This window comes from Dryobates pubescens, chromosome 32, assembly GCF_014839835.1.
Source record: "Dryobates pubescens isolate bDryPub1 chromosome 32, bDryPub1.pri, whole genome shotgun sequence".
In the NCBI taxonomy this organism is placed as follows: domain Eukaryota; kingdom Metazoa; phylum Chordata; class Aves; order Piciformes; family Picidae; genus Dryobates; species Dryobates pubescens.
Genome location: NC_071643.1, coordinates 733,031 through 760,221, shown reverse-complemented (window position 1 = coordinate 760,221; position 27,191 = coordinate 733,031). Strand labels below are relative to the sequence as shown.

General features: G+C 45.9%; 1 protein-coding gene across 3 annotated transcripts in view; it reads right to left on the bottom strand.

The window, feature by feature from the left end:
- The window catches only part of BCHE (butyrylcholinesterase), a 36,859-nt gene extending 10,025 nt beyond the window's left edge, over positions 1 to 26,834 (bottom strand). Inside the window, exons 1-2 of one of the 3 annotated variants that reach the window (XM_054175611.1) lie at positions 26,713 to 26,834; positions 22,331 to 23,852 (exon numbers count right to left, since the gene is read on the bottom strand). In XM_054175611.1, the coding sequence (XP_054031586.1) occupies positions 22,331 to 23,847 (1,517 nt within the window). In that variant the 5' untranslated portion in view covers positions 23,848 to 23,852; positions 26,713 to 26,834. Of the gene's footprint in view, positions 1 to 22,330; positions 23,853 to 26,554; positions 26,577 to 26,712 lie in introns of those variants that run through there. The other 2 variants (XM_009910634.2, XM_054175612.1) reach the window with 2 other exon arrangements.
- Positions 26,835 to 27,191: the final 357 nt, after the last annotated feature.

Sequence of the window (27,191 nt, the reverse complement as noted above, 5' to 3'; positions counted from 1 at the left end):
TGGTGGCAAGAGCAAATGGCTCCAAGATGCAGCAGGGCAGGTTCAGGCTGGATGCTAGGAAATATTTCTTGCCAGAGAGGGCTCTCAGCCATTGGAATGTTCTGCCCAGGGAAGTGCTGGAGTCCCCATCCCTGGGGGTGTTCAAGCAGCTGTAGAGCTGGTGCTTAGGGACATGGTTTGGTGCTGACCCTGCAGTGCTGGGTGGAGGGTTGGACTGGTGAACTTGGAGGCCTCTTCCAACCAGATGTTCTCTGTGATTCTGTATTGGGAGAGAATAGAATTATTCCTCACTGAGAAGGAGGAATGGAAGTATGTTGAGCCCTGTGAGCAGGGTGCCAAGAAGGAAGAATCTCAAACCTTTTGGAAAGCAGGAAGAGGAACAGAGTGTTTGGTTCTTTGTAAAACAAGCTCTGCACACTAAAGGATCACAGCTGTTAGTATTAAAATAGCTGTGATAAATATTTAAAATACAACACAATTCATCTGCTTCTAGGGATAGGCAGCTGGGGTTTCGCCTCCAAAATCAGCCTCTGGTATCTGTACAACTCGAGGGGAAACCCCAAAAGGTTTACTGAGGTAGAAATAGAACAAAACTGGGAGGCTGGCATTAGGGAACAAATGAGACTGGATGTGATTTTCAGAAAAATGAGATGATTTGTGACTGCTTATGGTATAAATTCTGGTGAACTCTGATTAAACCTTAAGAATTAAACATCTTATTGCAAGTGCAAGTAGAAGGGACTCGTTTTCTGTTCGAGAAGATGATCTAAAGAAAATCTGGAGCTTAGGGCAGAACAGCAGCATTTGCTGGTTCTGGGAATAAATACAGAGCACCATCAGCTGAGTTCATTTGGTTATTGCTGCTTTACTTTTCACCCAAAGGCAGTGGTCAGAGAGGAGTCTGGGATGTGTGGAGCCCACTTGAGTTCTGCTTGCCGAGAGTGGGAAGAGGGTACCAGGTGTGGGTGAGAGCAGTCAGAGCACGAGACTCAGCTGCTGACATAAGATCACAGCTCTCAGTACATTCCTCAGAATCAGGTTTTGGGCCACATTTAGTGTTCTGGAGCCTCTGGCATCAGCTCTTTGCAGAAAGGATGTTGGGGGTTGGGCATGTCATTTCCTGAACTGCTTACTTCTTTACCCATTTCTCCTTACTAATTCAGCTCTGATTAACCTGTGGCACCCTTTTTAACTGCCTATTTATTTGTGGCTCACGAGGACGATGACTTAAGCAGAGGTGACTTGCACTTCAGTCGGAGATCAGCACGCTAATGGTGCTGTCAGGACCCGTTTAACAGCTCCTCTCTCTGCAATAAATCATGACATTCCACGTCAGAGTTTACAGCTGGGGGCTGGGGGTACACAACGGCTACAGATGTCTTTTACTGGGAATAACTGAAAGAACTGTCAGATGAACACATGAAATACATGGACCTATTGATTATGGCATTCTCCCTGCATTTCTAGGAAGCTTCTGTCCAAGGGAGTGCCCAGTAACATCCTCCCCAGCTCCACCACTGAATCACTGCCTTTAAAAAGCAGCTCCCTGTTACAGCAAAACACAGGCCACAGGAGCATAATTTGTAACTGATAAGAACAAGTTATGAACAAAGCTTTGTTGTTGTATCATAATTACTGTTCGTTCCTTCTTGCTAATAACTTCATGCTGAGAATTGCAGTGCACAGAAGCAGCTGTCAATTTCTCTGTTCTTTGCACCAAACTGAGTTTAATATAGAAAATGGAAAGTGAGAAGCTTTCCTGAGCAGAAAGGAATCCAATTCACTGCACAGCCTTGCCTCTGTCCATCTGTGTTTGCATGACAGCTTATAGGAACTTGCTTCTGCAGAAACAAAGTTCAAAATTTCCACAGAAACCTGCATCCCATCTCTGCTCTTTCATCTCCTCATACTACTCAAGCATCTCTTCTCCAGTCCATTCCAGTTTTTCCCATCTGAGTGTTGTCAACGAGGCTCTATCTCTGCTCTTTCATTTCCTCATACTACTCAAGCATCTCTTCTCCAGTCCATTCCAGTTTTTCCCACCTGAGTGTTGTCAATGAGGCCTGAAAATAGCCTTGAAAGGGCTTGGGCCATGCTTCTTCCGGATTGTCCTCTATGTTCTGCATCTGCCTTGTCAAACACTGATCACTTTCTATACAGCTCTATCCAGATATATAGGCTCTGCTCAGGGAAGACCTTCATTTTCTTTGGAGAAAATGTGAGCTGCTTCACTTTTGAGTAAGAAGCTGGCTCATTTTCTAAACAATTTCTGATGTCTGCAGGAGCAGGGCCAATGTCAGTTAAGAAATAGTTATTTTAATTGCTCCCAAAGGAGAAATGCAAGAGAGAAAAGAGAAAGACAACAACAAACACGCACAGAACACCACTCTAACTCACCCTTCACTCCCCCTGCCAAACTACCTGTGTTTAAACTTTGGTGTTAGACAGAATTTGTTTCATTATTTTAGCTTTTTTGTTGTTTGGTGGTGATTTTTTGTTGTTCTTTTTTGTTTGGTTGGTTTTTTCTTCATAGAACATAGACTCATGGAATGGCTTGGGCTGGAAGAGACCTTAGAGATCACCTAATCCAATGCCCTGCCATGGGCAAGACACCTCTCAACTAGCCCAGGTTACTCAAGACCATATCCAGCCTGGCCTTGAACATCTCCAGGGAGGGGACATCCACAACCTCTCTGGACAAGGCATTCCAGAGTCTTGGTACCCTTGCAGTGAAGAACTACTTCCTAAAATCCAATCTAAATTATTCTGCTTCAATTTAAATACATTTCCCCTCGTCCTATGGGTGGACACTCTTTTTACAGAAGTCCCTCTGCAGCCTTCCTGTAGAATCCCTTCAGCTCTTGGAAGGCAGTTGGATGGCATTGTTCTGCAGATGATCCATCATACACAGAAAAAAAATACACGTCATTTGTCGTTTTGGTAAACTTTCACAATATAAAGTGTCTGTAAAGTACTCATTTTGCCTTCCTGATTGAGCTCTGAGTAGTTTTGACTGCTGTGGTGTCACCATTTAACAGAGAGACTCTTTTGTAATGTTAAGTTACATTTTGATATAGTCCACAAAGAGAAATTTTCTCTGATAGGTCTCCTGAAAACAGTTTTAAGCATCATTTACCTTCCTAATGAGTGTTGTAAACACTAACTGTACCACATGCCAGCTTAGATTGTACCAAGCTTTCACTCTGTTCCTATTCAGCTGCTCTATTTGTAAATGGATCAGGTTAACATGTTGTGGTGTTTCTCTAGAGGAAGAGAAAAACAAACCCCACATCATTTCAGCTGTCAGACACAGATGAATTATACCAGCCCAAGCTCGTGAAGAGATTCACAGGCTGGAATGCAACTTTCCCTCCAGTCCCTGGTAGCCTTTTCCTCCAGACAGACAAATATTTGCTCTGCCTGGCTGAAGCTTCTCCCTGAGAGAAGCATACACTAATTTCACCTGAGCAGGATTATTGCTCTTAATTGTCTCTTGGGTTGCTTCTGGCTTCCCTTTGACCCACTCACAGAAGAGTTCAGCCAGCTCATCTGACCACAGCTCACCCTGTGGGGAATTTCCCATCTTTCCCCTTTGTGTGGAGCAGTGGGAAGGTGGCCTCTGCACACACAGCCTGCCTCCCTCCTGCTCTCATCAACCCCACCAGGCACAGACACTTCCTAAGGCAAGTTCTTCCTCCCTGCCTTCTGCAGGTTGTCACCCAGCTGACATTCTGCTGGCATGGGTCTCGTTAACTCCACGGGCTGCCCACTGAGATTAATGAAAAGTTATGCCAATGCCTGGTGCAGTAAGAGCTGAAATCATACAGAGACCTGCTTCTCCTGGCTGTGGCTTTATTGGCTTCACCCAGGCTGTAACTGCTGATGCTCATTTTCAATTTGGGCCCCTTTTCCTTTTAACCAGCTGCTTTAAAGGGAGGAGGGAGTGAATGTGAATCATTTTTATTAGCCATCATGCTTCCTCGTAGCTGGCAGGCAATCAGCTGGTTTTCATGGGATGGAGTTTCGCAGTGTGTTACCATGGGCACAAGGTAATGGGGAGGGGGAATGGCCTGACAGTGAGTGCTACAGCAACAGAACCCCAGCTCCAGCGCATTTTGGACAAAGCCTTTAAGAACTGGTCAGGCTGGCATCAAATAAAACACATTCTGTAACTGTTCCAACCTGGGGAGTGAGGGACATGTCTGCACAGCTCCACAGGAGCTGCTGAAGCTCATGCAGTTGTCCCGAGGGTGGCTTCAGAGCAGCCGTGTGAAGACTGCCAGCATCATGGCAAGAAAAAGCCAAAAGATTAGCGTTAGATAATGGTTAGACTCAATGGTCCCAGAGGTCTTCTCCACCTGACCCAATCCTATGATTTGTATCCTAACAAAGTTGCTGTGTCATGTAGAGCACATCCATTAATCAATCGTGCTGGCACTAAACCACACACCCACCCAAAATTCCTTTATTCATCTAACCCAAGTGGATGCACTGAGGGGTTTTCCTCTCCAACCTGGAAGAACACATTTTATTATTTCCCCTCTTTTCCACTTGGGCATAAAGACACTCCTCATTAGCTGGAGAGCTGTCAAGGAGCACCAGGCAGGCCTGTGGTGCCTCAGCCCTGTGGAGGGAAGCATTGGCAGCGTCAATCAGGTGAACGTCTCCAGATGTCTCACCTCATTTCTAAAGGCCATGATGTCTGATATTTGTACCCGGGTTCATTTCCTGGTTGCAGCACAACGACTGCCAGGTTAACAGCAGGTTTAGGCTGTGGTGTGATCCCATGGGGATGATGGAGTAGGGCCAGCGGGTGGGTGTGGCAGGCTTGGCTCAGGTGCTGTGACTGGGAGCGTGAGAGATGCTTTCCAGCCCAGTGCTACTAAAAAGAAGAGCAGAGTTTACTGTTCAGTACTGGCTGAATCTTCTCAAACCCTCAAACAACTTGGCTTAATGATGGATTCCTCATACCAGATTATTGGGTTTGGATGCCTCACTGTTAAGGAGATACTGGAGAGGGGCTGTGAGGTTGAAGATTCAAAGTCCTTAATCTGAGGAGCAGTCCTAGCAGTTGGAACAAAGGAAATGAATCTGTTCTGAAACCTTTCTTAGAAAGGTTAGCAAGAGAAAGGATGAAGAAGTATCAGTAACACCCCATTAGCTGTACAAACATCTCCAGCTGCTGCATAAGCTTTCTGTTCAGAAACTGAGGCCTGTGTAGGTCTGGAAGGCTCTCATTGCATGAACAAGAGGTTTGCTCTGATGTGGTATCAACATCAACTGAGTCCACCTCTGTCTGATTCAGTACGATTAATTTATTGTTAGATTCCCAAAATTCAGTTATCCACAATGTTTTAACAGGCCAGCCAATTGTCTAACACTAATGAAATGGACTTCATGGAGTCCCTGAAACCTTTATAGCAAAATATTTTACTTTGAATTGCACACTTGGAAGCTTTTGTTATTCGACACTGCAGGAGAAGATGGCGAAGGCACTTTTCTGTCCATTGTCCAGAAGCTATGATTTGGCTCATTGGAATAGCAAGACCAGGGGAACTATCAGCCCCAAACGGGCAAGCTGAGAAGCTGCTATCACTGCACAAATTCTGGCATCATTTTTGATGCCACTGCTGCTACCAGCTGGTGATCTTTATACACCATGCTACATAACAAGACTTTGCCAGTTTTTATTTCATCGAGGCAGCTCTCAAGAGCACCCCTTATTATCAGCTAGTCGTTGACCATGTTGTCTATTGGTCTGATGGGCCCGCTGTACAAATGCTCCACCACACCTCATGTTTGATTGTGAAATGCTCTCTTAATGTCCTCTTAGCCCAGTAGGAAAGAGAGAAGCTATCTAGTTTATCAGCTGAAAAGGGTGAGTGGTGCCATTTATACTAACCAAGCTCGAAAAACTGCCATGCTGGAAGGTGACAACTCAGGTAGGGGTATTGTCAGCCTGTGTGATATTGGCTGATTGGAAAGCAGCCACAATTATCCATTTAATGCACTTCCTTCTTATCTCCTGACATCAGTGCTCTTGAGGAATCAGGCCTACGCTTCTGTGGCATTTTGAAGAACTGCGTAATTAAAAATAAACCAATTCCACCTTTGAACACATTTAGAATGTAATTCTTGTACTAAAATCTGACCAGTTTCTGAAAATCTGCACTAATTAAACCTTTCTCACTCTGATGCAACAGTCATTGGTCCTGGTTCTGCAGTGTTTGAGCCTTACTCCTATTCCCACTGTAGTGCAGCGTACAAACAATGTACAACAAATCCTTGAAGCAGAGGTTGTAGATTTGGACCCTTCAAATTACCTTCCGTAAGCAGCTGTTCAGGAAAAGTTCATTCAGTTCTGTGGTGCTCAGTTCTCCCTCACGGAGGGCACACGAGTTTGTCACCCAGTGAGGGTAAAGTCCCCCTGAGCCACAGCAAAGGGAAACTGCTTTGCAAGTTCTGTCATAGGTAAATATTATTTCTTCTGCTGATCCTTGACGAAATCTGTAGGATCCAGCTGGCATGCTTGTAACTGGCAGAAACTGGAGAAGGACCCTTGCATCTAGGCTTTCTTACACCTTCACAGGCTAAATAAAGCTCAGGATATTCCTTCCAGATTCCAGCCTGGTGACAGCAGTTGTGTGTTTAAATGTCTTAAACTATAAATTATTGTGGTATGCACTACTGCAACTGATATCAGTTCCAGGAAATGAAGCAACAAGCTGCTGCTTCCTTTTTGGTCTTATTGTGTTCTGCTCAAAACAGCCTTGTAAAGCACCCATCAAGGTGAAATGATTCTTGATTGGGCGTGTCCTGGTACTTATTGGCGAGTTCCTGCTATATATAAGGTAATGGCATGGTAGGTCTTAAGGTATCAGCCATAAATAATATAGTATTTGAGAAATTTAGATCCAGGATGTTCTGCCTCAGCTCTTTGGGCATGCTTGCCATGCATTTAGAAGCTCAGTGCCTCAAATCCCTGGCTCCTGGATTGGAGCCTGCCCTGGTATGAGAAGTAATGATGAGCTGGATCAGCCAAGCTAGAGCTAATGAGCCCTTCAGACCCTGCCTGTGTATTTCTAACCTCCTTGGCTCATACTGGCACTGCTGCACGTAGGTCTGCTCCACTGCGAAAATGCTCCAGCAAAGCGCAGTGCTATTTCAGAATGCCCTGTCCCAAACTCCACCATCTTTTCAGCATTTGATGAGCTGTGAATATCATACAAGGTCTGGAAGAGCAGTGCCACCATTCTAAGAGTCACTAGCACTAGAAACTTGAAAGTGAATTAAAATGTCCTTTCCAGAGTAATGAGCAAAGTTAAACACAACCAGATCTTTCTCTAAGGTTAGCTCTACTTAACAATGAAGATCCAAACTGATTTAAATGAGAAGAACAATGTCCCAGTGAGTTAGGATGATCAGACCTGTCTCTTGTCCTCTCAGCACATCTATGCTAGACTCCTAAAGCCCTGACAGTCAGAGATCCTTCAGCACCTCTGTTGAAATGTCCCAAACACATGTATGTTCCGCACAGTTTGAAGAGTGTATAAAGAAGAGACTGAGACCATGAGACTGAGACCATGCTGGATCTCAGCTTTCTCATCACAGAGCATTATTCCTGGATAAAAAGAAAAAAAATAAGCTCTGCAAATGGAAAGAGCCTGTGATGCTAGAAGATATCTTGGGAAGAAGAGTGACTGACAAAGAAGAAACAACTAACCAAGACAAAATGAAACCCTAAGCCTAGCGAAAAATATTCAATCTAATGGTGTCACTTCAAGGAGCCAAAAGAGTTGAATTCAGGGAAATGGATGCAATTTTGCCAGTCATGTGGAGACAATTTTAAACCAGCACTTTATCACAGTATCACAGTATCACAGTATAACCAAGGTTGGAAGAGACCCCAAGGATCATCAAGTCCAACCTGTCCCAACAGACCTCACGACTAGACCATGGCACCAAGTGCCACGTCCAATCTCCCCTTGAACACCTTCAGGGACGGTGACTCCACCACCTCCCTGGGCAGCACATTCCAATGATGAATGACTCGCTCAGTGAAGAACTTTTTCCTCACCTCGAGTCTAAACCTCCCCTGGCACAGCTTGAGACTGTGTCCCCCCATTCTGGTGCTGGTTGCCTGGGAGAAGAGACCAACCCCTTCCTGTCTACACCACCTTTCAGGTAGTTGTAGAGGGCAATGAGGTCACCCCTGAGCCTTCTCTTCTCCAGGCTAAACAATCCCAGCTCCCTCAGCCTCTCCTCATAGGGCCTGTACTCAAGGCCTCTCCCCAGCCTTGTTGCCCTTCTCTGGACACGTTCAAGTGTCTCAATGTCCTTCTTAAACTGAGGGGCCCAGAACTGGACACAGGACTCAAGGTGTGGCCTAACCAATGCAGAGTATTGGTCTTGCTTCATGTGCCTTGCACTAGGTGTGGTATTTTGCATGGTATTTGAAGACCAGCCTTGCACTTTCTGAGGTGAAACAACTTAGTCATTAGGGGTGGATCCAGATACAAACAAATGCAACAGACTGATTGACCCTAAAAGCTTTGAGTCAGGTCCCAGATGGAGAAATAGCCATAACTGGGTGGGAGAAAAACTGAAAAAAAGCCCTCCAGGTGCTGGGGTATGTATTCAGAGTTTGTATTTAAATCACTTTTGAACAGGTATGAGAGAGGCAACACAGCAGCTTAGTTCTTTGTTCTAGAGGAACAGCTTTGCCCATTTTAGTTCTGTAAGATCCTTCTGCCCTTTTTCAGGGTTTCAGGTTTAGCTTTCAAAGACCATTTTTCAGAGCTGTTGTTTTTTTCATGCTCCTGGCTGCAGCATGAAATCAAACCAAACCATAGTCTTTAGACTTGTGGAGGGTGAAGATGGCTATTGGAAATGGAAGGTGCTGAACCCTACTGAGACCTTGAAGCAGGAAGTAACTCCCTTAGAAAGCAAGAAGAAGATTAAGCAGACAGGAAAGGATGTAGCACTTGGCCTTTTACTCATCCTCTGCAACCACTGCTCTACAGCCTCACTTGTCCTTCTCATGACCTGGAAAAACATAAATTTACAAAGTATCTCAGGCAAAATTGCTCCCTGGGAAGAGCCTAAGGAGTGTGTGTAAAAGCAGAGAAAAATATTCTTCCTGCCCTGCAACTATTAATGCTCTGTTTTAAATTCCCAGTGGCTTTGGGAAAATTTTTCAGCCTGGTTGGCTATGAGAAAGAGTGGATGCTGTGTTCATGTGTATGATTGCTCTTTCCACTTCTTTCTTTCTCTCCCGTTAATAATTCCATCCCAGACACTCAGAAATTGCTAGATAAATTGATTCAGTGCTTTCCTTATCTCTAAAGACCAAGTTTTCAGTACAGTCTGTGTAGTAGATACTACACTAGGAGAGAATATTGGAGGTTTGTTTCCAATTGTAATTGTCCTAATCCTGATTTCTCTTCAGGATGGATGTTCCTCATAGCTCTGCATCAAATAAAATCATATGGATCCACTGCGTCCTGATGGACTTCTTCACAGTAGCATCTTTCTGGGTATTTCCCACTGTTGCCACTGTATTGCTTCTGTGAATGGTAGGAAAACCATAACTCACAAACTTCAACTACCAGATAATCGAGGCCAGATTGAGAAGTCCTATAAATTAAACCCTTAGGTGGCTTTCAGTAGCATGTTTAAGTGCTATTGCTTCATCTGAAACAGAACCACTGAGACTTCATGATGGGAAAGGTAAATAAGAAGCTGAAGTGTGCCCCACCAAGTATTTCAGAATAAAAAAGAGGAGATTATTTCCTTCTCTCAGTTATAAATTCATTGTAGGTTTGACATCCACAAGTGGAAGCCACACAGAACTGTCTTTGATAAATACACTCAAGTTATGCCCCAGTATTACAGCATCCTCCAAGTCTTACTTGAACCACACCAAGAGGGAAATGAATAGAATAGAATAGAATAGAATAGAATAGAATAGAATAGAATAGAATAGAATAGAATAGAATAGAATAGAATAGAATAGAATAGAATAGAATTAACCAGGTTGGAAAAGACCTTTCAGATCATCGAGTCCAACCTATCACCCAGCAGCATCTAATCAACTAAACCATGGCACCAAGGGCCTCATCCAGGCTCTTCTTAAATACCTCCAGTGATGGTGACTCCACCACCTCCCTGGGCAGCACATCCCAATGGCCAATCTCTCTTGCTGGGAAGAATTTCTTCCTGACATCCAGCCTAAACCTCTCCTGGCACAGCTTGAGACTGTGTTCTCTTGTCCTGGCGCTGGTTGCCTGGAAGAAGAGACCAACCCCCACCTGGCTACAACCTCCCTTCAGGTAGTTGTAGATCTCAAACACCAGCATCTGACTGAGTCATGAAAACTGTGCTCTCAAGAGGGGAGGAGGCTACTGAGCCCATTCAAAGCCTTTCTCTGAAAACTGAGGGCACTTTGTGCTGTATGAAACTAGGAAGAGGCCTTGTGCTCCATCAAAGGAACAGAGATGATGGCCAGAGATCACCATGAAAGCGGACGGTGGCAGCTCTGAATTTGACATCTCTGCTAACATGCAGTTGTGTCACATCACTAGTTGTAAGCAGCAGAATCCGGGTTTCTCCTTCCACATCTTCTAGGTTTGTGAGGACAGAATCTCACGAACCCTGTGATGATATTGCTAACTACATTTACTCACAACTGACTTCTCTCCTGATTGAAAAAAAAAACCCAACAACCCCTAAAAATTAAGCCCCATATTGAGCTACCTTCAGAAATATGATGTTGGGTAACCTCTGCTGCTCCTCATTTCCTCTTTCCTCCCCTTTGCCACCTCCCTGAAACAAGCCAATCTCTCGTGTAGAAGAGTAAATTAAAACATGTACCAAAGGGTTTCCATTCCTCATCTGAAATTTCTCTGTAGGACTTCAGATTAGTGTTCCAGAACCACCTGGAAAAATAGGGTTTACAGACCTTTTAAACTGCAATTTCTGTCTTTTGATGATGAAACAAGGACTAAACTGCAGAAAAGCAGCACCCAAGAAGAGTGCTTCTGAAAGGAGAATTAGCTGAGAGTGAACATTAATTGGAATTTCACAGTGACTTGTGCAATCAAATCTCCACATGCCTGCAGCTGTGATACGAGGAATGCCATCCTTAATCCTAGATTATCTCTAAAGTCTGTTGCTCTTGGGTGTGAACTTGCCTTACACGTAACTTCTTAGAAGTTCATTCATACATTCCCTTCAGTCCACTCTTCACAGATGCTTTCAACCCCCAAAATGTCTCTCAGACATTTTCCTCTTTAATCTCTCCACTTTTTGTTCTTCCTCGTCATTCTTGTCTTGTTCACCTGGCTTCCTGAATCAGTATTTCTCTCTTTCATTTTCTCATCTTCCTCACCTATGTAATTTCCATCAAATTATAAATCCAACTTTCCATAGGCCCTTCTTATTCCCACTCCAGAATCTGAGGTAGCAATCATACCATGATTTAACTTCAACTTTTCAAAGGGCTCTCTTCACTCCTCTCCCTTCCCTAAACCATATCCACACCAGGCTCAGGGCACAGCAGAGAACCATATGCCTGCTACAGGGTCTTCTGCCTATTTCTGTCACTAGAACAGGCAGAGCCAAATACAAGATATTTCACAGAATCACAGAATGGTCTGGGTTGGAAGGAAACTCCAAAGCTCATCCAGTCTAAGCCCCTCTGCAGTCAGCAGGGACATCTTCAACTAGATCAGGTTGTACAGAGCCCTGTCAAGCCTCACCATAAGTATCTCCAGGGATAGGGCCCCAACCACCTCCCTGGGCAACCTGTTCCAGTGTTCCACCACCCTCCTGGTGCAGAACTTGTTCCTCACATCCAACCTAAATCTGCTCTGCTCTAGTTTGAAGCCATTGTCCCTGGTCCTGCCCCTGCAGGCCTTTGCAGTCTGTCTGCAGCCTTCTTTTATCCCCCTTCAGGTACTGGAAGGTTGCTATTAGGTCTGCCTGGAGCCTTCTCTTCTCCAGGCTGAACACCCCCAGGTCCCTCAGCCTGACCTTGCAGCAGAGGTGTTCCAACCCCTGATCATCTTTGTAGCCTCCTCTGCTCTATTAGGTACATGTCCTTCCTGTATTGAAGGCTCCAGAGCTGGACACAGCACTCCAGGTGAGGTCTCCCCAGAGCAGAGGGGCAGGATCCCCTCCCTCCATCTCTGGTAACACTGCTTTGGATGCAGTCCAGGCTTTGTGTGCTGCAAGCTCACACTGCCTGCTCCTGTCCAGCTCCCCTCAGTTCTTTCCCAGGGTCAGCCAAGGCAGCAGAGCCCTGCAGAAACTCAGCTCAAAGCAAGCCACTCTGTCATTTCTTTGCCCGTGCAGGCCGGTTTCTGTGTCTCTGCCTGCAAACACAGGATCTTCACTTTGCTCAGTCCCAGGACAGAGTGGGTTTGATCACACAGCCTTTGTCCACTGTGCTGGACACCCTACAAAGCACCCTACAAAGCATCACCAGGGTTATGTTCAAGGCAAACCCTCACATTATTGTGTTAGTTTTGTCTCACTCAATTACTCCTGGAACATCTGGTCATTTCCTTAATGGATGTTCTCATCTCATGTCTGAAAGGAATGGTTGGACTCTGCTGCAGAGAACAGGATCTGTGCTGACAGAATTGCGTTTGCTTCACGGACAGGAAGAAGCAGGACATCTCCTTGCAAATTTGGTATAGTTGTAGCAGCATGAAACCAATCCAAACAATTTGTATCCCAGACCTATTTTCAAAAGATGACTGAATCAAACACTCCTGGTTTCAGTTCTGGACTTCAATGACAGCTTGTCAGCTCACAAGCCAGTACGAGATGCCTGCCAAATGCAAGTGTCTGGTTACTGATTCTTTCCATGATGCACTATTTCCAAACAGATTGCTAAAAAAGTGTTTCCATTATTGCCTCTGAATGTAACAATAGGTATGAACCCTGGAAAGATGATGAGTCACTTTTAAGAACCCAAAAGCCAAGAAACAGGAGAAAGTTGCCTAAAATCTAACCTTTATTTTGTTCAGGACTACGGTTTCCACATTTATTTTCATGGCTCAGACGTGATTCCAATGAAAGACAGTGAGTGTGAGACTGCCTGTGCTCTTTTGGGTCAAAATTAAAGTTCTGCTTTCTCCACACACGAGAAGGGAAGACTTTCTGTACATCTTTGTGTATTTTTAGAAACCTCTCTCATGCCTCATTTATAGTCCTCTGCTTTTCACCTCACACCTCAGAATCCTCTCTTCTGGATCCTTGGGCTGATCCAGTCAAACCACTAGTTAAGATGACAAATTCCAGAGGTCCAGAAGCAGCAGCCTCAGGGAGAAGCCTCCCTTGATCCCACTGAGCTGCTGCTCTGCTGTGTTTGAAGGCCCTGTGAAGGGCCAGCACCAGGTTGCAGCTGAGTGGCTCCAAACTAGTCACCCAACTCTGTAGACACCCATCTCTGTCCCTGTGAATGTGGGGAAGAAATACAACTCCCAGCAAATTTTTACCATCAGATAGCTGAGTGGTACATAAAACTTCCTAGCTCTGAAGTATTTGAAAATTAAAAGTGGTGGAAGTATTTTATTTTCTCCTTTCTCCCAGTGCTTCCATTCTTTCCATACACGGAGTATATAGGTCCCCAGTTCAGGCTGCTGTCTGGGCTCTATATGAGGCTGTTGGTTTTGTTCTCGCTGCTCTGAAACGACCATCTATAAACATGTTGTGATAAGTTGGTAACAAAAGCACTGAAATTTATTGTATGTCTGCCAGTGGAACATCAGGGAAAGGCAATAATAACCAGGCAAAGTGCTTCAGAGCTTTAGTGGGACAATCAAAGCCTCACAAATTCCCCTAAAACAGAGGAGGAAATATTTCAAAGACTTCACTTTATAGAAAAAGCTGCAAAGATTTGTTCCAGCAGTTGTAAAACTGGCAGAGAGACAAGTTTCACCAGTTGCCTTTTATCTGAAACATTTTTCACCGAGCTTAAAAATATTATCTTGGTGTCTTCTGCTCCACTCTTGTTTGAGTTTTCATCTCATTTGATTTGTCCTCCTCCTGGTCCCTTTACGTCACTCATGTCTAAACAACGCTGTTACCAGGTCTAATGAATAAAGTGGTACAAAAGGCACAGCCTAGCAACCACAGACTTGGGGTGCCAACTATCTTTTCATGATAAATAAAACTTGTACTAGCAGCATTCTGCTGCTTATGATTGATAGCACCTCTTAGAGACCCTTGTTTACTTTCAAAAGTTTTCTGAAGAATAACAAAAGTGCAGCAAAGGAATTACTTCTAAAAGTGTTTCAGAAGAGTCATTTGGATTCTTTCACCATGGATGTCCCTTCAAATGAAACGTGCTGGAAAGCACTTCAGGAGAAGGTCACTGGGAACTAACAACATGACAACGAACGTATACACAGCCATCACGATAGTGAGCCTGACCCATCCTCCTCCAGATACCACACTATGGTTTGCTGCTGAACAGCTTGTCTGATTTTGATGATGTCTTGAATTGTATGTGATTTTAAGGCTGAAAATGGACACTCAGCTGCCAATGTGCTTAAGTACCAGAATCAGCTGAGGAGACCCTAGGGCAAGGTAAAAGGAGGAGTTCTAAATCAATGTCTAAATCTGTAGTGGTAGGGCCAAATGGGCCCAGCCCAAACCCAGACAGGCCTTGGTGTGTCTAGACATGGTCCCACTCTCTCCCCTCCCTCCTGCAGGAGTCAGGGTAACGTGGACAAAGGGAGAGGACCTAACATGCCTGGTAAACAAGTGTCCTTCTGGGGTAAGAGCACATGCACCGGCCACTGCTTCTCCCAGACCAGGTCTATGTTTCTACCTTTTATGGCCACTGCCTGGCAGAGTCCCTTTTCATTGGGTAACTGTGTGCTGGCTTCAGTTGCCCTGTTGGCCCAACTGGATCTTGGGCAAGATTTATATACAGGCTGAGTTGTAGTTGCCTCACTTTGATGGCTTGGACCTGCCTTGCTTTAATTTGCCTTGCCTCGAGTTGCCTGGTCCAAAACCTGGGACAGAAGCCATGAGCCCTACGCACAGCAAGCTTGAGAAGCCACGAGCTTTAGGGTCCCAGCATCACTTCCCCTTGCAACTAGAATTCAAGCCGTGCCTCAGTTTACCCAGGAATACGCCAGAGCCTTCACGAGAAGCATCGTACTGCTGCTGTCCTGCGGGAGCCAGACCAGCCCCCAGCCTGTGTGGCCTTCCTGCCAGCACCTAGTTGTGCCTGGCACACCAAAGTGCCCCCAAAAGCATCAACAGCTAATACAGCAGCACCCCCTACTTGGGGTAGAGCCTTTGGTGAGTAATTAATTCATTGCCTCCTGTATTTATGGTTCTTGTAAGTCTCCCCTGCAGTGGCCAAGCACCATATTGCTCCCAGGGCCTCTCTCTTTCTGTTCTTCCTCCCACTTTGCTTAAAATGGTTGAAATTTGTCACACTTGCCTAAACACTGTGCATTCCCACTGTATGGATATCTTCCAACCCTACATCGAACCTATTTGATATGTTTTGGGCAATTTTCATATCAATAAAAAAATACTAATATTTGTATTAATGTTCATATTTTCCATATTAATTTGGTGAATTCATTGCCAAATCGAGAAGGGCTGGTTTGGAATCTGTCCTTTCTTATAAACCAGACATTTTGTTGTACATGATCCCTTCAGAAAACCTTTCCTCTTCCCTCGGTGGTGGAACAGAGCCTTTGAGGGGGTGATAAGAATGTTGTTCTCCCAGGGCTCAAATACCTGCCAAACCCCAATGTTCTCTGAAACGATGCTAACAGCAGTAGGAATGCCTTGGTCAACCTTATTTGATCCTAAAAATGCAGTCATTAAAAGTCATAGTGATAATGAAACAGAAGAGTTCAGGTGATGGAAAAGGAATTGCCACACCTGGAAGCTTTTGTTTTCCAGTCCCAGGAATTCATTGGCACTTCAGTAAATAGTCACCTTTCTCTGCACCTCAGTGGACACCAGGACCCACCTCAAGACTGACTTCACACTGTTCATCCAGGACATTCCTACCTAGTCACTTGCTCCCTCACTACACTGAACCCAATTTTAAAGTGAGAAGGTCATTGGATGATAAATGCATTCAGCTGCCAGCAGACTTCAGGTACCAGCAGCCTGGGAGACTGGGAACACCCATGGCTGGAGGGCAGAGGCACTTCAGCTGTGCTGGGAAGGGCAGGAACTGTTCGCACGTCGCATGAGCAAGACTGGAGAGATGCCCTTCTTAACACTGTGAATCAGAGCATGGTATTTTGGCACGTCCTTGCAAGAGTCTAACAGGTAATCTGTACCACTGTTTGCTTAGATCTGCTCCTGACATAAATCACAAGCAAACTCCTCAGGGGAAGAGATGCTGTGAGTATTTAACTGGAGGGCAAGCTCCCCACACTGCCAGCCTGCTTTGCCACAGCTCTGTGGGCAGTTCTCATCTCTGTCTGTCTGTGGTCTAGCTGTGAGCATCAGGGATAGCATTAGCTAGAAGTCATTCAAAGGACTGAGCCTCAACATCACAACCAAGAATCTTCAGTGCCTCCCAGTCTGTCCTTTCTTCAAACCACTTCATGTCAGCTGCTTTGTCAGACCCACAAGGTAATTTTCTTTCTTTAAATTCTTCTCAGACTCTGTGATGTGAAGCCAGGTTATTTCTGTGAGTAGATGCTGTGGACAGTGCTGAGCAGCCTGTCCCTGTGACCAGTAACTGGGGTAGTTACATTGCCCACACTTCCCAGAAGATCCTAAGCTGCCGAATCCTGCTCTGGATAATGAATCTGTAGGAAATCTCACGCCAGAAGAGCAATGGCTTGTTGTCAAAGGCTGCTTCTGCAGGGTCTTCACAGATGTCACAGTCCACATAAATATGTGGGAGACTCCTAAAAACGACCCCACGCCCTTGGGTACTGCAGATACTGCTGCACAATGGCAGCATCTAACTTAGAACCTTGCAGGTAAAATGTTTGCTTCCTTCTCCTGATGAAACATCTACATCCCCATTCCCCATCACAATCAAAAGCAGACAACCTTTATCCCTGATAATTTTCCAGCAGAAATGGTCAGTTATCACTAATAGCTATTTTTCAGCAGGGATGTGAAACAAGGGCCTAGGGACTGGGAATGTTGCCTCTGCTGTTGATGGAGGCAGCAGCTGACTGACAGCCTGCTCTTGTTTACAGAGAGTGGTGGAAAGCAGGAATTCCACACACTCTTTTGGGATCCTTTGGGTAAGCACTTCTCTACTTCTCCCCAACAGCTTTTCTTCTGTTCTTACATGCCATTAGGTATTTCTGAGAAACAGAAATTGCTCCTACTGGACATCTAGACCTTTGACTTTTCTTGTTATCATTCTTATTCCTACTGACTATGTGAGAATGAAACCCAGAGATCAGCAAGGTCAGACTATGGGGTTAAGGACCCCTCATCACAGTATCACAGTATCTCCAAAGCTGGAAGAGACCTCAAAGATCATCATGTCCAACCTGTCACCACAGACCTCATGACTAGACCATGGCACCAAGTGCCACATCCAATCCCCTCTGGAACACCTCCAGGGATGGGGACTCCACCACCTCCCTGGGCAGCACATTCCAATGACGAACGACTCGCTCAGTGAAGAACTTTCTCTTCACCTCCAGCCTAAACAACCCCTGGCACAGCTTGAGACTGTGTCCTCTTGTTCTGGTGCTGGTTGCTAGAGAGAAGATACCAACCCCTTCCTGGCTACAACCACCTTGCAGGTAGTTGTAGAGGGCAATGAGGTCTCCCCTGAGCCTCCTCTTCTCCAGGCTAAGCAACCCCAGCTCCCTCAGCCTCTCCTCACAGGGCTGTGCTCAAGGCCTCTCCCCAGCCTTGTTGCCCTTCTCTGGACACCTTCCAGCAGCTCAATGTCCTTTCTAAACTGAGGGGCCCACAACTGGACGCAGGACTCAAGATGTGGCCTAACCAGTGCTGAGTACAGGGCACAATGACCTCCCTGCTCCTGCTGGCCACACTATTCCTGATGCAGGCCAGGATGCCCTTGGCCTTCTTGGCCACCTGGGCACACTGCTGGCTCATGTTTAGGCAGCTGTCAATCAGCACCCTCAGGTCCCTCTCTGTTTGGCAGCTCTCAGCCACTCTGACCCCAGCCTGTAGCTCTGCCTGGGGTTGTTGTGGCCAAAGTGCAGCCCCTGGCACTTGGACTTGTTGAATGCCATCTCTGCCCATCTGTCCAGTCGGTTGAGGTCCCTTCTGCCCTCTAACTGACCAACATCTGCTCCTAACTTGGTGTCATCTGCAAATTTGCTGATGACTGACTCAATCCCCTCATCCAGATCATCAATGAAGATGTTAAAGAGCACAGGGCCCAGCACTGATCCCTGGGGCACACCACTGGTGCCTGGCTGCCAGCTGGCTGTGGCACCATTCACCACCACTCTCTGGGCTCAGCCTCCAGCCAGTTCCTAACCCAGCTCAGAGAGCTGCTGTCCCAGCCAGGGGCTGACAGCTTGGCCAGCAGTTTGCTGTGGGGGACAGTGTCAAAGGCCTTGCTGAAGTCCAGGCAGACCACATCCACAGCCTGCCCCACATCCACCAGGCAGTCACCTGGGCATAGAAGGAGATCAGGTTGGAGAGGCAGGACCTGCCCTGCCTGAATCCCTGCTGGCTAGACCTGAGCCCTTGGCCCTCCTTCAGGTGCAGTGATTGCTGCCAGGATAATCTGCTCCATCACTTTCCCTGGCACTGAGGTCAGGCTGCCAGGCCTGGAGTTTCCAGGTTCCTCCATCCATCCCTGCTTGTGGATGGGGACCACCTTGGCCAGTTTCAGTCATCTGGGACCTCTCCAGTGAGCCAGGACTGGAGGAAAATGATGGAGAGCGGCTTGGCCAGCTCATCTGCCAGCTCTCTCAGCACCCTAGGATGGATCCCATCCGGTCCCACGGACTTGTGAGTGTCCAAGTGGCTAAGCAGGTCCCCAACTAATTCCTCATGGATTTCCAGGACATCACGCTGCTCCCTGACCCCACTGCCCAGCTCAGGAGGCCACTGGTCCTGACCTCCAGCCTTGCTGTTAAACATTGAGGCAAAGAAGGTGTTCAGGACCTCAGCCTTTGCCGCATCTTCAGTCACAGTGTTCCCCTCCAGCTCCAATCAGGAGTGCAGGTTCTTCTTGCCCTCTTTGTAGTGTTAATATATTTGTAACAATGCTTTTTGTTGTCTCTCACAGAGGTGTTCAGCTTCACTTCCAACTGGGCCTTTGCCTCTCTAATTTTATTCCTACATAATCTAACCACTTCCTTGAACATACCTGGAGAAGCCTTCCCCTTCTTCCAGAGGTGATAAAGCCTCTTTTTGCCCCTTCAATCCTCCAAGAGCTGCTTGCTCATCCAGGCCCAGAGCCTTCCCCGCCGGCTCATCTTTCGACACGTGGGAACTGCCAGTTCCTGTGCCTTCAAGAGCTCCTCTTTGAAGTAGGTCCAACCCTCCTGGACCCCTTGGTTCTTGAGGGCTGCTACCCAGGGAACTTTGCAGATAAGTTTCTCAAACAGGCTGCAGTTTGCCCTCCTGCAGTCCAAGGTGAAGGTTCTGTTGGTGCTCTTCCCTATCTCCCTGCATATTGAAAACTTCACTATCTCGTGGTCACTGCACCCTAGGCAGCCTCCCACGGTCACATCTCCCACCAGCCCTTCCCTATTGGTGAACAACAGGTCAAGCAGAGCCTGTCCCCTGGTAGGCTCACTTAACAGCTGCAGCAGGAAGCAGTCCTCCATTTGCTCCAGGAATCTTCTGGACTGCCTCCTCTCTGCTGAATTAAGTTCCCAGCAGATATCTGGCAGGTTAAAGTCATCCACAAGGACAAGATCTGATGATCTTGAGACAGCCTCCAATTGCTTAGAGAATAATTAATCTGCCTCCTCATCCTGGTTGGGTGGTCTATAACAGACTCCAACCAGGATGTCAGATGAGAGACACAGAGCCACAGGTTGCAGTGCTAGCAGTGAGATGGAGCACACAACCCTGTGTGCATGAAGCTGAGCCAACTTTCAGTCTCTTCCAATCAGAAAGTACCAGGAGAAACCCAATTTCTCTCAGCATTGGTTGATTCTACCTTATCTCCTTTCCTCTGCAGGCTTCCCTTCAGTCCCTTGTGCTTTCCTACTTCTGCACATTAGAATATTAGGTCAAACGCCCTCACTCAAAATTGTGCTGTACAATTTTTCTGCTTTTCTTGTTTTTTGCTTAATTTTCTCCTCATCGAGTGGAGACATCAATGGCAAAGCAACTTTCCCCTCAGAGGTTTGCCCTTTGATCATGCCAGACTTTACTATAAACATTCTGCCAAAGGGGGATTCCCTGGCTCTTTATAAATGTTTGCTGTGTGCTCAGAGTGCTGGGAACACAGGGCACAGCTACGGCTGCTGCGATTATTAACAGTGGTTATTGTTTCCCCACTCACTGCACACACTGAATAATGTGTTGCAGAGCCTTAGGGATCTGTGCTCTGGATGAGGAGGGAGCTGTCACATAATGGGTTAATAGTGAGCTGCTCTTGTCCTGTCCCAGGTATTTTGTTAAGTTTGTACTTTTATCTTACCCTAATCGTGGTGGTTTTGTCGCTCACAGTGCAACAGGGATTATTCGCTGTTTGCTGTGGAAACCACTTGAAGTTCAATCTGTAGGCTAATCTAATTATAGTGAGAATGACAATCAGACTAGATGACAGGACTGACTTCTATAAACTTAAACCTGAATGTACCTTGTGTTGTCTAATTTTAGCCAGTTAGAGTGACAGGGGCAGTGCACTCTATTCTGCACAGAACGTTAATGAGGTATTTTTATAGATACACAAACATAACATTGATACACACACAGACATAAAAATGAAGTATGTCTATATATAACCCAGGGGGAACCAATAGTTCACATAAATGTAAATATTGTTGTGAAAAGTCTAACATAACCCTGAGTTTCTTACTAGGAAACAGCTCTGTTTAATGAAAGAGCCACTGGCTCTAGTGCAGGATCCTGACTGCAAACTGCCTTAGGGCAGGCTCTAAAGCTGCAGGATGTAATAAGGGCCCTTTGCTCAGTTTGCTCTTCATCAAGGGCCTAATAACACCAGCTTCAAAGCAGTGTTGCCATGTTGCATGTCTTTGTGATGCAGGAGCTGGCACCAAGCTTTGCCTGACCTCACTGTGCAGGCTTCATCTCGGGGAATCCATCAGATGCATTTTTGGCATTGATAAATCAACCACACAGCACATTCCCAGAACCCATAGTCCTGTGAATGCTGCTTCTTGTGCTCCAGTCTTTCACACCAAATTCTAGTGGAGTGGTGTCGCCAGGCTCTGATTAAAGAGGGAAGCAGGAAGAGCTCAAGACTAAATTTCAGGTGACATTTTTGAGGAATAAAATCTGTATTAAAACCCCATCCCTCAATAAATACAGATCTCTGGGTAGGCACTTGCTGAGCTTGGAGATGCTCATCACTTGCAGCAAAAGAATACAACAGGCTCCAGCATATAAAGGAGATAGAAAATGTTAATAGAATATTCCTGAATATCAAATCAATCAATTAGTCAGTCACATCTATTGATAAGAAAATCTGTCAGAAAAAAAGGATGCAGATAAAATGGAGCTGGTAGTTCACCTTGGATTAAACGGAGGAATATCATTTTGAACTAGAGGGGACAGATGACAGATGTAGTGTATTTATTTGCTTCTTACCCAGGCTGGGGCATACCTAAAGAGGAGTCTAATGGAAATAGCAAGTGGTTTGTCATCAGCTTCAGTGAAGCCCAGGATGGTGCCCAGCACACATGGGAAGATAGACTCTGTGAAAAGAGCACCCTGCAATCCCAAATCACTCCATTGTGTGAATGTAATGCACCTCCACATTACACACCTGTGTGTTCTGGGCAAATTGCACCTGAAAGGAAATTTGGGATTTTTTTGCTTCTATTTTTGCTGCTGGAAACCTTGCCCAGAATTTGAAATATTTTCGTGCTAAACCTTGAATCCATTACCTTTCCATGGAGCAGCTGCTGCCACCGCAAGAAAAGGTGGTTTCTATTTGCTTGTGTGGGTGGATGTGGATTGTTTGCTTAGGTTATCCGATACAAGGAGCTAGGCATCAAGGGTTTGTTTTACTGGGCGGTGTTTCTATCCCAACTAACCCAGGAACTCTGGATGGCTGAATGATTAATCCTTCCGCATCCTTCTTATCAGGCTTCAAATCCCCGTCAAAACGGTGTGGGTATTTCCACCTGTGACACAACAAACCCCTGACCACTCCAACAGACTGCTGCAGCAAACTCACCCAGTCTTTGCAAAAGTGGCCCAGTGCCTCAGCATGGTCCGGCTTAGGACTTCTTCAGCTTTGGTATAATTCACTCTCCTCTCTAGGGGCAGTCCGAACACAAACTCGATCTCATAACCATGCATCACTCCCATCCACTCTGGCCAAGGTAGCTTTGATGATCTGTGTTCAAAGAAATAAAAGAAGGCATTGTGCCCTCGTTGTGCAAATCTTGTAGTGAATTCCACTACAGGACATATTATGTTGTAGTCACCGACAACATCGTCCATTGCGTCTCGGTAATGTTCTGGCTTTTGCTCATTTTCCCAGTCTGTGTACTGAAAAATGATTGCTTCTATTGCCAGCTGGCTGGCCTCTGGGAAGGACAGAGTTAAAGCTGTTTTGAATTCAGTTTTATTGATCAGGCTATCATTATCTTTGCTGAAGCCAGGGACTCCATATGCTAGAAATGCTGATCCTTCATCTTTATTGACACCGACTAAGATCTGTGTTGGTTTGAAGAGGCCGCTCTCAATCAGTGCTGTCGGCATGTCTGAGAGAAAATCCCCATCCACAGTGGGACAGAAATATACACGCAGCAGAGGGTCATGTGCTACAGCAAAAACTTCATTCTCCAGGATATCCTTTGGGTCCTTGTCTCGGAGGCAGAGAATCAGCTCTGCCTCGTCGACGGTGGGACACTGCAATTTTTTAGCTAAAGCCACTGTTCGGTTTCTGGCTTCAGCTGCTGTTATTGCAGCCCAAGGGGCATTTGCAGATCCACTTTGCATGATGGCTCTGGTGAATAAAGGATGGCTCTGGGGAGACAGGATGTGGTAACTGACAGAAGCAGAGCCAGCACTCTCTCCAAATATGGTCACACTTTTGGGATTGCCTCCAAAGGCTGCTATGTTCTCCTGGACCCACTGAAGTGCCAATCTTTGATCGAATAAACCTGCATTTCCAGGAGCTTCCTGGTTTCCTGGCAAAGCAAGAAATCCTAATGCACCAGTCCTGTAGTTCATGGAAACTACAATGACTCTTTCAACCCTGGCCAGAAATTTGCCATCGTAGACAGGTAGGGAAGTCGACCCAGACTCAAAGCCACCGCCATATATCCAGACCATGACTGTTGCATTCTTGGGCTTGGGAGAAGGAATCCATACATTAAGGTATAAACAGTCTTCACTTAGGTTTGTTTTTGGATTCCACATCTCTGATCCAGCAAATCCTGGGAACGTTGTGTCTATAACCTGGTAACAAGAGTTTGCATGCTTTGTGGCATCCCAAATGCCTGTCCACTCCTCACAAGGCTCTGGCTTTTGGAATCTCAGTTGACCAATGGGTGGCTGTCCATAAGGTATTCCAAGGAAGGCTGTCACAGTTCCCCCTAGTACCTGCAAGCTTGTCCCTCTGACTCTGCCTTTCCTTGTTGTAATGATGTTTTCTTCAGGCATTACCTTCTTGGTGAATACATACAGGAGAAGAAGCCACATAAGATACCTAACGTGCAGAACTGTGCCACTTGTCCACATCATGATGCCTGAAACGCAGGAAAACAGTAATTCAGAATTAGTATTGCAGTGTAGGGGCCAAAACAGTGTGTTCAAAAAGGGTGTAGGTCATCCCAAGGACACTGGAAATAAGGTGCTGCTGGTGCTACACGAAGCTCAGAAGTCTTTAACCACAAGTTGTTAGTTAGCTGTGTTGCAAAGACAGCTTAGCATTGATAGCTGGTACAGTGCTTCAGAAAAACTCTGTCACTACAAAACACAGCTGAAGAAGTGATGAAGCCAGGCCAGGGAAGGTAAAGCCTCTGCTTCAGTTAGCAGGTGACTTTGCCACTTGCTTGCACGCCCACTGACAGTTTATGATCCATGGCAGAAAGCGTCCAAGCAGTCACTGCCCTGCCAGAGGTGACTGTGGCAAGTTGTATTCCAGAATTGATAAAGTATGGTATCAGCCATCACTAGGCACAGACTTTTCCACACATAAACACACAAGTTGTGAACACTGAAGAGGAGCTTGAAGCCAAGTTTTAATCCAAGGATTTCCAGGTCAACAGAAGTTTTGAGCTATATACCTGTGTAGATGCCTGAGCTGAAGCAAACCATTGAGGTGGCATTGCCATAGACTCAAAACGCTGGGGGATCTCACTGCTCCATTCACATCTCTTAGGATCTGAAGATCTTGTAACAAGTGAAGCATATCAAGGACCTCTGAACTGACTGGCAGTTCATCAGTTCCTGTGGATGACCACATACAGATGTACACCAAGACCTAAATGAAATATTTATTTTAAGGTCTTTTTTCTGTAAAGTAACTTAACCAATTTTAGAACCATCATGGTCGTGAGAAGATGTCACACATCTGCTGCTTAGGATGAGCATTAAAGTGGTAGAAAGCCAAGGATTTTTCATATCTGTAGGTGGTGCCTAATAGCTGAAGTAGGGCCTGGCCTTTAATTCCAGAGAACTTTTTGAAGTGAAAATTAACACTCTTTTAAAGTGAAGGGTATCCACATTTAAGCATACTCCTGGTCCTATTTACCCCAACCTTTTCAAATGCTATAGAATCCCCTCGAAATTGAAAAGTCAGACAAAGGAAACTTGCAACGACCCATTTCCACGGCTTAGATGTCTGAACACGCCCAACAAAGCTTCCTTCTCTTTTTGGTTTGTGGCCCTCTCGTACACAGTGTGCTCTGTCCTGCCACTTTAAACAGGCCACTCTTTGTCAATGAGAAGCACTTGTGTCCTTAAAAGGCATGAGGCTAATTTCTGTGGGAAGTACAGCTGTGGCCTCTGCTGAGCTCTTCTGCTTGTTTGTGTATTCTTAGAAATTGGGTAAGAAAGGGAAAAAGGAAGGTTTTGCTCAGAGGATCCTAACTTTGAGATAGCATCAAAGGTCTGGGGGAGAATCTTCAGAGAGAATATTTGTAGCATTCATCCAAGCAGACATAAAGCAGACACACTTTAGAAAACAGAGATATTTACACTCTTCTTTTAGCAAAGGGAAAAAAAAGATAAGGTGGTGCATGGGAGCAAGAGATTTCAGAGCTGGTCCAACACTCCTCCTTCAGCTTTACTTATATAAACCTCCAGATGCTCCCATGCATGCTAAACCTTACAGATGTGAGCAGTCAGCTTGAACAACCCACATGGTCCAGCAGCTCCTGAGGAACCTGGGTAAGCTGAGACTCACTCCAGAGCCCTCAAGTCCCACATGGGAGGCTCACATCATTCAGTAGTGTTCAGCTGCCTCCACTATGTGCCAGTCATTTATTTATTTATTTTCCATTCAATCCTGCAATCAAATCTTTCAAGAGCTGGGTAAGAAAAAGTGTGCAAAGATCAGCTTAGGGCTGAACTCTGTTTCACAGCCAGCCAAGGCAACTGGGGTGGCTGTGAGAAATATAATAGTATGGACTCAGCTGGGCATTTGTGCACCAAATGGGCAACACTGGGAGAAATGATTCCTGTAAGTCTGTTAATTCCTCTCTGCATGTTCCAGTAAATTAAAAAGAAATGGTTTGGGAGCATGGCAAAACACAGAAGCACATTTGACCCTAGGAATTTTTAGCTAAGAACTTTAGGAAGGAAAAAAATGAACACAAAATTCTATTGTGCCCCTTTTCAATTAGCTCTGCAAAGAGAAGGAGATGGTGTTTCAAAGAAAAAAGGCAGAAATCCATCAGGGATGGAAAAGGTAGAAGCTTTGCACTGCTGAAGGAGAGGACTTGCCTGGTCTCAGGTTACTTCACTAATATTTAACAGAAGTAGCAAGTGGCAGAGGATTATTGCACCTCACATGCAGGGCAAATATTCCATTAATAAGGTTTTTAATGCTGCATTAGAACAAACTCAACAACGCAAAGCACACCAAGCAAAACAAACACTACTAAATTGTCACTGTGAATGCAAAAGGGTCAGAAGATTGCTTCAGCTCATCAGCCTCAGCCAAGCAGAGATGCATCCCATAATGGATTTGCATACTTTGCAAAGCTGCTTCAATAGTAGTTTCCCAGCAAAGTTAAACAGACTCCACTTTTGTATTCTCGCTCAGCAAGGGAACACAAATCTGTTTCAGTGACTATTTCCTCTCCTCACAAAGCCCCAAATTCTGTGTACGAGACTATAATCACTATTTAAACAGAAAAGATGAAGGAATTAAGAAGTGATTTTCAGCTCAGCTTCATTTACTTAGCCCAGGCTCCCCTCGATAATCCCCAGGTCTGATACCCACGCCTGCTCGCTCCTTCCCTTTGCAGAGCAGCCTGAGCTGTCCCAAGACAGCAACAAATGTGCGGAGGCTGGCGTGGTCCAGGATCCCAGTCCCACTAAACCAAGCTCAGCTAGAAATTGTCCTGGCAGACAGAGACGTGCAAACAGAGAGTCACTTACCCACCTTCTACTACAAGAACTACAAAGTTTGCAAGATTCGGGATCTGTGGGTGGGTCGGGGTTAAGGCAGCGAGCCGCTGGTGCTTTAAGCCGGGGAACTGGACAGTGCTGACATGACATCAACTCCTTCTGACACAGCGCTCGCGAGAGCAGGCAGCGGCTGGAGCTGCAGGCAGGCAGCTGCGACTGGAGCTGCAGGCAGCTGCAGCCGGCAGCCCTTCCGCACGCCGTCATCTGCTCCAAGACTGCTGGTAGGAAGGCTGCAGAGAGAAACCCATCTGGGAGAAACCCGGGTGTGAGCTGCTACAGGAGAGGGAGGATGCAGACATTTGTTCGTAGCACGGGGCAACAGTTTTCTAGCCTAGAAAGACAGAACTAGAACTGCAAGGAAATCCTCCTCTGCTTCCTTCGGCTCTCTCAGAGCACCCATCTCACCCCCACGGTTTCGCTGCTCTACAGCTCCCCATTAGCACCACTTC